This window comes from Rhinichthys klamathensis, unplaced genomic scaffold, assembly GCF_029890125.1.
Source record: "Rhinichthys klamathensis goyatoka isolate OS25496 unplaced genomic scaffold, OSU_Roscu_1.1 h1tg000670l_1, whole genome shotgun sequence".
Taxonomy (NCBI): domain Eukaryota; kingdom Metazoa; phylum Chordata; class Actinopteri; order Cypriniformes; family Leuciscidae; genus Rhinichthys; species Rhinichthys klamathensis.
The window spans coordinates 496,866-509,391 of NW_026607106.1; the positions used below are offsets into that span (position 1 = coordinate 496,866).

At 38.2% G+C, this 12,526-nt stretch overlaps 1 protein-coding gene across 1 annotated transcript; it reads right to left on the reverse strand.

Moving 5' to 3' along the window:
• il21r.1 (interleukin 21 receptor, tandem duplicate 1) lies at window positions 1-8,932 on the reverse strand. The gene is made up of 8 exons (XM_056241749.1): window positions 8,767-8,932; window positions 8,282-8,402; window positions 7,758-7,866; window positions 7,418-7,614; window positions 5,187-5,332; window positions 4,849-5,099; window positions 2,637-2,730; window positions 1-777 (listed from the first exon to the last, which is right to left on the reverse strand). The coding sequence occupies exons 2-8, from the start codon at window positions 8,379-8,381 to the stop codon at window positions 85-87; spliced, it is 1,590 nt and encodes a 529-aa protein (XP_056097724.1). The 5' UTR covers window positions 8,382-8,402; window positions 8,767-8,932; the 3' UTR covers window positions 1-84.
• Window positions 8,933-12,526: the final 3,594 nt, after the last annotated feature.

Below are 12,526 nucleotides of genomic sequence, written 5' to 3' on the forward strand. Positions count from 1 at the left end.
ATATAGACGCTTCCGCAATCTCCTGTTTATTATTCAGTTGCGGTTGATTCACTTCGATGTAGTAATAGGAACTCCCATGAACAGCTACTTTCCAGTGCTGTGGGCATCAACTTGAACTGCTGTAAAAGCCACCCACTGTTTGACATAATTTGAATGGGAGCCTCCCACGCCATCCAGTGAATCAGTCTCTATCTGCTCGTTCCCATCAAAAGCCGACGGGCTTGAACAGTCTGACTCCAGAAATCCACTGTCTATGGTGTCTAAATCCAATCCCATTTGTGGGTAACCGTCATCAGACTCCTCATTGGAACCGTAAGAGTCCAGCGAGTTCTGTTCAATGTTCTCCAGGTCGTGCTCCTGTAGATGCCAGTCATCACAGTCTAAACCCTGTAAACTCCCGCTGCCTTCAGGTACAAGAGGCTGTCTGTCTGCGATCTCAGCCGCTCTCTGATCGGTGTCTTTGCCATCGAGGAAGTCCTCTAGGCTCCGTCTGTGACTGTCACTGGACCAGTCGGCCACGACGCCCTCCTGACCAGACACTGTAACGGTGTCCATCGATATGTGTCCGCCGGAGTGTGCGACGCTGTTACTGCTGCCACCAAGGAAGTAGAGTTTCGATGAGTTTTGAACCGCAAGACCAAAGTCCCGCTCACCGTTCCCGCTGTTACTAGGTTCTTCTGAGCTGTCATTCTGCTGGTTCTCACAAAGCACCTGCAAAGAGGTGCTCTTCTCTTGGAAATCGAAGTTATTGAACGTCAGGACTGGTCCGACCCACCTCTGAAATAAAACACAAGTAGATCATTTTATTTATTTGGTCATGATGAAAATAAAAGACATTAAGTTAAAGACTGGATGGATCAACAGCAAGTATGTGAGAAGTGTGAAAGATTTCTGGCCAATTGGCGGGACAGTCACTTCCACAGTCCTGCCATATTACTAAATGATACACTTGTTGATCTTGTATTCGTTGGAAGGTCAATGACAAATAAAACTTATAAAAACTTAAAAATATAAAAAAAATTATACAAACAAAAACAATTTTAAATGTTCCTGCATCCCAAGACTTTGATTAGCACAAGTTCAACACTGCTTAACACTTTTTTTTCCCTGAGAAATTATAAAAGATTATGCCAAATGATTATATTCAAGAATGTCATTCTTTTAATTAGTTGTTTGTCTTCATTATGATATTAGGACATGCATCACTCTAACATTTGTAACATTATGCCCCCTAAAACAATTTTACCAAATTTTAATAATAAAATTAAAAACATGTTCATCTTAATGAGGTGCATTCAAGTCATTGTATCTGCAACATGAGAAATGTATAAACTACCATTTGAAACTTTGTGTAAAAGAAGTCTCTTATGCTCAACAAGACTACATTTATTTGATCAATAATGCAGTAACGATTTATGTGAAATAATATTACGGTTTAAAATAACTTAAAAATCATTTATTCCTGTGATAAAGCTGAATTTTCAGCATCATTACTCCAGTCTTCAGTGTCGCATGATCCTTCTAACCCACTAAACGAACCCGATGAACCCGACACTGCTTAATGTCAAAACAACGCCTAGTTGCAGATTATCTTATCGCAATCATCATTTCCTGAACTTTCAAACGTGTTCATATAAAATTGGGTAATAAAAATCATTCATTAAAAGCTTTTTCATCTTTATGGTTAGTAACGTTAAATGCTTTATGAAGTAAAAATGACTCGTATTCAAGGTGCTTTGTGCTCACCGAATAAAAACTGATAATATGAACGCAAAACAGCACAACTACAAAACAAAAGACATAACATGCATGTATAAAATGATTATTTATCAATTATTGATTTTGTAGAATTTTCTGAGTAGGCCTAATCTGTTTTAGTATTAAGGGGGGGGTTGGAAAATTACACAGGGTGTCACGGAGCAGATCAAAACGCACCTCTACTGTTTTCACACAGTAGGCTACTTTGTTAAATATATCCTTCTAAACGTTTTAAAAAGTTGCTAATGCAGCCCGTTACTGACCTCTACTGGAATATGTGTTCCTTTACAGTTCGAAAATAAAGATCACCACCACAAAGCTGCCACGATTTCCTCATTTACTGCTATGGTTAAATAAAGCTGGTGCCTCGAGTCCTGCAAGTTCACGACACAGTCATATTTCAAAACGCTAATGTTTCAGAAAAATCCTCAAGCTGCGACTATTAGAGTTACTGAGTTGCTCTGAGGGAATAACAACAAGAAACAACTCCCTTTTTATTTTTTTGTTCCGAGCTTTCGATAGAGGGTAGTATTTTTCACCTCACATTAGCCTACCCAGTGGAATATTCACTAAATTCCCCTTTAGTTAAAAACAACTATTTATAACTACCCACCTTATCAGAGTTTGGGTTTGAACTCATAGTACTTTCCATTAGAGGGGAAAACTGCTACTTTCAGTTTTCATATTCAATGCAATCGCTACCAAATGTTAAGTGAGCCCTCCTGTTCCTTTGAAGCCCCTACAGACTGACTCATTTGAGAAATGTCACATTCCCCCATTGCGAGTGAGGTTAAGTAAGTCGCATGTATGAAAGTCCCCTAATGTTACACGCACAGAGACTTCTGCTTATGCACAAGAGATTTAGAAGCATAACATACCTTAAAGTCTCCTTGATGTATATGGTAGAGCGGTTTGAAATACTCATGCGGGCTTGGGATGTGCTGCCACATGGTCGGCTTTTTGATGCCCCCTCTACACATGCAAAAAGACAAAGTGTTATACGACTGGAGTGTAGTTTGGTGGATGCATTTAAAACAGGCTGTTATTTCTGGACATATGATGATTACGTGCTGAAAAACAAATGAAAACAACAGCTGTCATGGAAACTGTCGAGCTTTATGCACTTGCAGAGCTTGTAGCTCTGACTTCCTCCAGTTTTTTGACCTACATGAAAATAGACTGTCTGCACAAACATATCTGCTGCTGTTGTGGTTTTTACGTAGGAGGTGAGAAAGGACTATTCATATACGGTAAGTGCCGTCATATCGATTACTGGAATACTCATTTAGAGGAGGCGCTATCGAAATTTAGGATCACACTTGTCGATAGTCTTTTATCAAGTCCGTCACTATGTGGGATATCAGGCAAACTTCTCAGTACATAATCTTTCAGATTTTTAAGAAGGAGTGAACTGATCTAGATGGTTTGAAAGGTTAATATAAGCCTCAACGGCATATGACTAACAGATAATAAAGACACTCATGTGACTCATAAATGAAGAAACAGTCATAATGCGAGAGGTTCGAGTTTGCTTCACTTCTCCATATCCCACAAAGTGACTTCTGTATGAGCTTGTACAATTCCCTAAAGTCTTAAAAATGTACCTCGCGGCCTCCGTGAGGAGCTAGACTTTTAACTTTATCTTTGGCAAGTAAACAGTTAGTACTGAGAATGCAATTTTTTTGACAAATGCAGATCTGAACTGGAACATAAGTGCCAGTTTCACAAACAAAGCTTAAGCCAATCATATCTTAAAATACATCAGTGCCATTGTTTTGTCTCGAGATGCACACACTTCAAAAAATGGTTTGAAGTAAATAAACTTTCCATAAATCTGCAAAAAACTAAATATATTGTATTTGGAAACAAGGTAGTAAACAAACTATGTCGACTCAAAATTGGGGAGGTAGAAATTGAAAGGGTGTATGTAATAAAGTTTTTGGGAATTAATATTGATGATAAGTTAAATTGGAAGGTGCATATATATATACTAAAGACTAAAATTTTAAAACTTATTGCCATACTGTGTAAAATAAAAACTTTTGTGAATCAAAACGCATTGTATATATTGTATAATTCCCTCGTCTTTCCATACCTTAGCTATTGTGTGGAAATATGGGGGAATACCTATAAAACTAATATTCAGCCTATTTTTTTATTACAGAAGAAAGCAATTAGAGTGATTAGCTATGCTGAATATTTTGCCCCAACAAACCCACTTTTTATTAGATTAAATATATTAAAATTTCATGATCTTGTTGATGTTTACACAGCAGTTGTGATGTACAAGGCTCACAATTTCATGCTTCCTCACTGTTTACAAGAGATGTTTCGAATCAGAGAATCTAGATATAGCCTCAGAGGAATTGATTTGTTACAAAAACCCATGGCGAAGAGGGACCTACTAAGAGAAGGTGTTTATCAGTTAAAGGAGTTAATTTATGGAACAGTCTTCTTATTTCACTTAAGAGCTCTAAAACTATTAATGCATTAAAGAAAAGATATAAGTTAAACATTATGGAAAAGTATAGAACACTTGAATGAAGAACATTAGAAAAGTAAGCGAAAGTGGATGCATAATATAATTTTGATTGTTGAAGTTTAAGTTCTGTGCTTACATGTTATCATTTTTGGTATAAGAGAAACCATAAAATTGTGTCATCTTTGGACATAGTGTTTTTGTTGTAAAAGGGGTTAGGCAAAATAAGTCTTGACTTCAGCCTAAACCCCTTCGGTCAGGTATTATTTAGCATTTAAATTCCTAGGTACTCATTTTGTATTTATCTTTCTAATGTCTTTAAATTTTCTTTTCTTTCTCTATTTGTTTCATTGTTTTATTTTTATTTTTTTATTTTTATTGTATTATGTACAGGATTTTTTGAATTACATATGACCTAAGATTTAATTGTTCAAAATGACCGAAGAAAATAACTAACTAACTAACTAACTAACACCATCCCCCTAAAAGAACGTTTATAAAAAGCTACTTAAATGCCCGAATTTAACTAAGACCTACTGCTGGCAAAGTCTAAGCCCAGTCTGTGAAACCGAGCCAAGATGAAATACTGGACAAGTAAAAGTGATACTCACAGTTTCCCACTGTACACCAGCAGCACCACCGCCACAACAGGAAGTGCCAGCAGCAGGAAATAGTACTGATCGGTCTCTGGAGAGTCAGATGTCCATTCAACACTGTTGCTCCATTCACTCCACATGGATGTAAACCACCCCGGATTTACAGCGACCTGAATGTCTGCCACATATTGCCTCCCTGGCAGGAGTTTTTCACTGATGATAATCATGGATTGTCGGTTCTGCTGCGTAGTGTAAATTTGCCCCTTCTGTGGAATGATCAGCATATTAAAAAAAAAAGTGTGCAAAATATGGGTCATTTTCCCTCCATATGGACAGACAAATTGATCTTTTACCTCATCCGGGTCACTTTTAGTTCGTAATCGTACTCCATAGTATAATTTTTTATACAGATAGTGGTCTTCATAAGCCACATCCCAAGTGAGGTTGAAACCCCCATCAATTTTTGCAATGCTTAGGTTGAAAGGTTGCATTAGCTTAACTATAAAAAAAGAAAACAAAACAAATGTTAGTGAATAATGTACAGAAGTAAACAAGGCCGATGATTTACTGTGGAGTCCAAAAAGTCTGAGATCACATTACAAATCTGGGATTAAAATCCAATTCCAACCAAAAAGGTTTAAGGGATTTTTGAGTAAGGTTATGATGTAAAATTAAGTAGCGATATTCAAGATTCTGCACAATTTCTATTTCACTAATCAGTGATGTATGTTTAACGATGATCATGTGACTCTTTGCACAGCCAGTCAGATGTTCTTCTTCCACTGACGCTCAAGATGTTCTTTGGATCATCTTGAATCATGCTGGAGAACATGATCATCAGGTTTGACACAAACTTTAAAGGGGTCGTCGGTTGCAAAATTTACTTTTATATGGTGTTTGCATATAGATTTGTCTTTGCAGTGTGTGGACACAACCACCATACAATGAAAAAAAATCGATTCACTACTTTTTATTAATCCTCAAAAAGTCTACACACTCTCAATAATCAAGCCGCTTGAGTCTACTTCATATGTACACTTCAGACAGCTCCATATACCACAATGCAACACGATTGTGACGTCAGCGCAAATTGCGTTTAATTTACCCCACCGAAAACAACTCTATGATATATTAATTATTTAAAAAAATGTTTAATAAACAACTCAAACACACCTATATACATATAGAATGCTGCATTAAACAATTTCGTAAGGAAAAAAAAATAATAAAAATAAATCAACCCCATAGTGGATTAAGTGATCAAGGGCTTAACACGTTCCGATTCAGCCTATTGCAAAGGTTCCACCAGTAGTGGGCACTCATGCAACGTAAGCAATGACGTACATCCGAGTGAACGAGACTGAGGGAAGTTAGCGAGTGAAGGGCATGACAGTTTTGGGCCCTGTCCCGAATGGCGCACTTCATGCGGACTTTCGGTCTCGTGGACTTAAATTGCGCGTGCTCGCCGAGTCTACGAGTCCGTAGGCCGCCCCGTTTAGCATTTTAACGCTCTGAAGTGTGCTCAGCAGCGCCCCCTTTGTACCCTTGAAGCGGTCTTCCGCGAAGCTCGCATAGATGCAGGCTCCACGCACTTTAACTACCCAGGAATCCTTGCGAAAGGCCAATCAGACAACGGATGGGAGGAGATTTCGCTCACGGACAATTGTTAACATGGCTGAGAAGAAAATATTTAAGTGTAATTATCATTAGGTTTTTATGACAAGTTTATACAAACATTATGATCCTCGACCAGTGGTTGATGTCTCAAACAGGCTAATAATAGCGAGCTGAATAATACGAGCGCATTATGATTCATTAAATAAATAGACCTGAATGTCAGGGCTTTACTGAGTCATATGTAAACACAACAACGATAGGCAGCATATTTCCCCGAACCTGTAGCTCCTGTCCATAACAACAATCAGACCGTCTTCCTGTTTCCGGCGTGACGATCGAGTCTGTCCCAAAAATAACTCTCAATGCGCCCTCGCGGACTCGCGCTAAGGGCCCTATAGGTCTCCACTACATGACGTCACCGAAGTGTGGACTCTGAGGAAGTCCACAAGTCCGGAGTGTGCCATTTGGGACAGGGCCTTGGACTTTAATGTCTTGTGTCGACACCCCCCACAGAAGAGAGGGGTGAGCAGTTGCTCATTATCATTTAAAGAGACTGGTCGCTGTGAACAGGGCTGTTTATGAGGAGGTAAAAGGGTTTTACACAACCATTGAGGAATTTTAACCAAAGTATGTTACAAACTTTACATGAAGACCCTAAAGAATCATACCAACTTGTGGAAAACAGGCATCTGATGACCCCTTTAAAGCAAAAGAGGACAAACCAAAACCTACAAGACTGTGAAAATCCTCATACACTCTTAAAAAAAAAACCCCAATAGGGGGTTTTTGCAGCGATGCCACAGAAGAACCATTTTAGGTTCCCCAAACAACTTGTTTGAAAAACACTTTTATAATCTAAAGAGCGTGTTTTCACTACAAAGCACTTTTTGTAGTGATCTCAGATTTGGATTTCACTGTAAATGGCGCTTATTTTTACACTGCTCCTGAAGTGGACAGAGGAACTTACTAGATTTGTATAAAACAAAATTTTCAGAGTGACGCCTTGTCGGGGTCTCCATATTGCCTTGTTTGGCCATTTGTGTTACTATGATAGAGCAGTTGGTATCATAGGATATTACATCATCCAGATCCTCTGGTTCCATTGTGCACCAGGATTGTGGCGATTTGATTCTGCAGGTCCCATTTACAGCAGAAAATTCATCCCTGCGAGACATGAAACGTGCTAATTAAACAATATGTTGACCAATGGTAATAGCAGGTTAAAAATAAACAATAAGCAGAGGCCAGACAATGATTCAGTAGATTCACATTCTCAAAAGTAAGAACACAATGTGCTAGATCTGTACCTGCAATCTGCCACAATATCACACGAAGCCGTTTCTGCCGAGTCAGAATTAGAGCAGTTCAGCTTGGAGATGAAGTCTGTGGTGCAGGTCACACTGCACACGGCGTCATCTGCAAAGAGTGATGTGAGAGGAAATGTGGTCAAACGAGCTACAGAAACGGTACAGCGTTTCTTCTCAAAGCAACACCTGCTTAGGTCAAAGGACACAAGGCAAATCATACTGTTGCAGCTATATCCTTCTGAGGATGTTTGCACTTATTTTACAAGATGATATGACTGTCAGTATAAAAGATTATACGTATATGATCAATACGTTATGACAACATATGTTTTTACATTGTTTTAACTCATCAAAATAAGTTAAGCAATTTTCAACTTTTTTTAAGTCAGTTTAATGTAATTTAAGTTGAAAGGACTTGAACATCCAAGTTGATTGTACCTAATTTAAGGCAGCAACTTTTTTTTTTCTTACAGTTTTTTTTTTTTTTCACAGGAATGGTAATATTGCAATAAATGCAAACTTACTGCACTCAATGAGTCCACAAACAAGCAAGAATATGGCTTGCCATAGAGCCATTGTGGAGAAACAATGACATAAACTGTGGTCAGCCCTGCTCAAACGCATTGTACAGAGCCCACATGCAAACTGCAAAGAAAGCAAACATGTTATTTTAACACGTAACGGCATTTAAATCGGTAATCTATAACCACATTTTATATTGTACATTTAATTTAATTCAATTCATTTTAATTTTCAAAAAGATAAAACGTTATAACAACTACAAACTTAAGAAAATAAAACAAATGTAATTAATAATACATACACATAGTTACATATTTATACATATAAAATATACAAAAGCATCACAAACATTTAAGGTGTTTATCATCATATTGTTTAGTCTATAATCAACATGTGATTAAACTAGAAAAATAGATGATTGAGTCGGGGGGAAAAATACAGGTAAAAGTGACTATAAAAGAAGAAGTAGAGAAATTCTAAAACTTACCTTGATAATATTCCCATTGAACCGGTTTACAAAAATATAAAATGTAGCTGAAAATCTAAAAATCTGCAGTTTTCAATCAAATACCAGTTGTACATTGCATTACTCCACCTGGCATTTACGCTATGGCAATCTTCTACTGATCTACATGCACAGTCAGAGTGCTTGTGACGAAAGTATGACATGAAGGATGTGGCTGTGGTTAAAACAAGATCCCATTTGCAGATGTTCCGCCCCTGTCGCTACTCGATCCGTGCGCCGGAAACACGATCTGTACTGCGCATATGCGAGAACGCGTCTCCTTCCTGTCTGATATCTCGAAACCATTTACAGCAGTTGTTGTTCGACCCTACACGATCTTGATGCCCCTTAATTGACTTTTATTACTTTTATTTATCCTTTGTCACTTCATTTATTGTTTATTTATTTTATTTTATTTTAACTTTAATTTATTTTCTTCTCCCTAAAGATGTGTTATTCTACGTGCTCCGTTTCCTGTTAACACTCATATTTTTGTCAATCCTGTATAAGCCAGCTATTGTTGTAAATTTTACATACAGATGTGCATTAAGTTTGGGCAGTATGATGGTTGTAGTGTGTTATTTATTAATAAATGAATTCATCCACCTCCATCCATCTATCATCCATCCCTCCATCCACCCCTCCATTCATCTATCTCTCCCTCCATCCATCCATCCATCTTTCCATCCATCTATATCCCTCCCTCCCTTCTTCCTTCTTCCTCCAAAGCCCCCCCCCCCCCCCCCCCCCCCCATCTCTCCTCCATCCCTCCTCCCTTCCCCCTCCCTCCCCCCCTTACACACTCGCTCACTCTCACACACGAATTAACATTCTGGTAACATAAGACGTTTGGCATTATCAGGACCCACAAATATTCCCCATTGCATTATTATACATGTATTATAATCAACATTTTAATGAAGTACTTACACAAAAACTCTGAAAACATAATTTTTTTCCTCACACAGTAATTTTTATTTTGGGTGAACTATTAACGATACATATTGTCACTATCCACGATACGTATTGTTGCATTTTTGTATTACGCTATATTGTGGCACGATATATTGTTACACAACACAATTGAACTAAGGCCTAATACTGGATTAGTCTAAGCCTTGTCATAGTTACCTTTGATGATAAAATTCGCAGACGACCGTTTCACTTTCCGACGCTCTGCGTGATTGTCAGGCATTTCTCCTTTTAAGAGAAACTCTTGAACTTTCACATAAAATGCAAAAGAATCCATGTTTTTTTTTTTTTTCGCACATGCATGACAGTACAGTACAAATCGTGACAGTAAAGTACGGATCGAGTAGTGACAGTGACGTTGTCGTAAAAACATTGACGATGACAGGAAGTGGCAGAAAAACTTTGTTCTCGCACATTCGCAGTACAGATCGTGTTTCCGGTACGGATCGAGTAGCGACGACAGGGGCGTGTATGTGTGCAGTGCCGTAAAGCTATTCGTTACATCACGAGAGCTGATATCACGCAATACTTCCTGACGCTGAGGCCGGCGGCCCGCCGGGCCAAAGTTGCAAGTGTGGTTTTTTCGCTCACAGGCACCAGGGCGGGGGGGGCGAGATGGCCACCATTCAACCCAAAAAACGTCATATAACCATTCCAATAACGCCGAAGCTGTTCAGTTAAAGCTGCAGTCCGTAGCTTTTTCCCTTTTTGTCGCCATCTCGGTTCGAAATCTGTAACTGCAGTGATTCGCGGAATTATTATCTTTACGTGGGTTGTAAATCGGCATGAAACAGCCCGGATGAACACAGTGCTTTGAGGCGAGTGGTGCTGTCAATCGCCGCGCTGTGTGGATACTGTCATTCAGAATCACAGATTCACTTTTTGAAAGCTTGACCAACATAAGAATTTTCACCGGAAAATGTCTTCTGAACAAGTAAGTAACATCCATTTTTGTTCTGATCAACTAAGGGGGAAAAAGCATTCGACATGATAAGCTTCGTTAGATTTAATCAACGCGATTTACAGCAACCGTGCAAATCATAGCCTACTTTGTTCTCAAATTGTTCATGTTAACAACATCAGCATTGCGTGACTAACGTTATTTAATGTGTTTTATGATTACCTGTGTAGTTCAGAATTCATATTCTCCATAATAGCAAAACGAGAAAGGCACAACAAAGGAAACTCCATAACTGTGTGAATTAAGAAAACGTACTGTTACACGATTGAACTATTGAAATGTCTTACTTGTTCAGCAGAAAAAGCTGTCTCTTCTTCCGTTTCGAACCCCTTCGGGAGTTCACGCACCTTTCAAAAGCCCCACCGATGTGTATACTTGTGTTCGCATGAGACGGTTTCTTTCTCTTTCCACCTTAAATCCGAAGTACGAAGTCTTTTGGGTTTTATAACTGCTGAATCTCCAGTTGACACTGATGATTGTTGTTTGGATCTTTCTGGATGCCATAAGTTTAATTATGTAAAGTGCTGCGAGAAAAGCCTATACATCTAAACATCTCGTCACGCGCAGTATAGCCGGCTAGCCGAAACTCCTTTATGTGTACGGGTGTGACGTAATGACGCAAAGACATGCTCGAATTTCCCGCGAAAACCCACCAGTACCACTGGAATTAAAATCATTATTACAAGCTAACCGTTTTGAATCTAGCTATGGCAAGCAGATAGTTTTGAAGACTGGCTGAAGATGTTTTTTTTAAATAATTAATTTGGATTATTTTTAACTTAAAAAAGTTACGGACAGCAGCTTTAAGCTAAAAAAAAACTGCACAGTTCCCCTTTAAGGATTGTTCCTGTTGTTGACATCATGGGCTGGATAAATGTGCAGTGTCATCAGAATCTATTTTGGGGGGTCAATATAGCAGAAAATAGATAAATCAGGGCTTGGCATGGGTATAAAAAAAATGAAATGAATAGCCTAAATAAAAATGAAAAAGCAGTGATAATGTGTGACATTTTATATTATGGTATGAGTGCTGTAAAATGGTAGTAATATAGCATACAGTACTGCATAAAGAAGAGCTGAATGTGTTTTAAATATTAGACTAATATTTATTCACATTTATATCCTCAATAATATGTGCGCTTGAGAGCTAAGACGTCCTTTAGCTGTCCAAGAACTGCCTGACCAAAAATCTTAAAGGGATAGTTCACTCAAAAATTTTAATTATGTCATTTACTCACCCTCATGTTGTTCTAACCCTGTATGAGTTTATTTCTTCAGCTGAACACAAAAGAAGATATTTTGAAGAATGTGGGAAACCAAACAGTTGCGGGTTTTGTTAGCTAGCATTGACTTCCATAGTGTTTTTTCTGCATACTATGGAAGTCAGTGGGGTCAGCAACTGTTCGTTACCCACAGTTTTCAAAATATCCTCCTTTATCTTCAACTGAAGGAAGAAATTCATACAGGTGTGGAACAAGTTGAGGCCGAGTAAGTGATGACAGAATTTTCATTTTTGGGTGAACTATCCCTTTAAATCAGTGTTTTTTTCTGACTCGCTAAAAATAAGCAGCAAATAAGTTAAATGCAGTGTTATTGAACTAATCACAAAATCTAAATGTTTCAATCAGCTACATTGTTTAATTAATCTATTAACTGTTCGTATTTTACCTTAAATTGGACGTTCAGGTGATATCCATCAGTTTGCGTTTATAGAGAATACCTTGCAATTCGTCAGCCTGTAATTATAGGAAACAATCCATTCAATTTCACCCAGTATATATGGACACTGTTGAAAGTTTCATTCAGGCA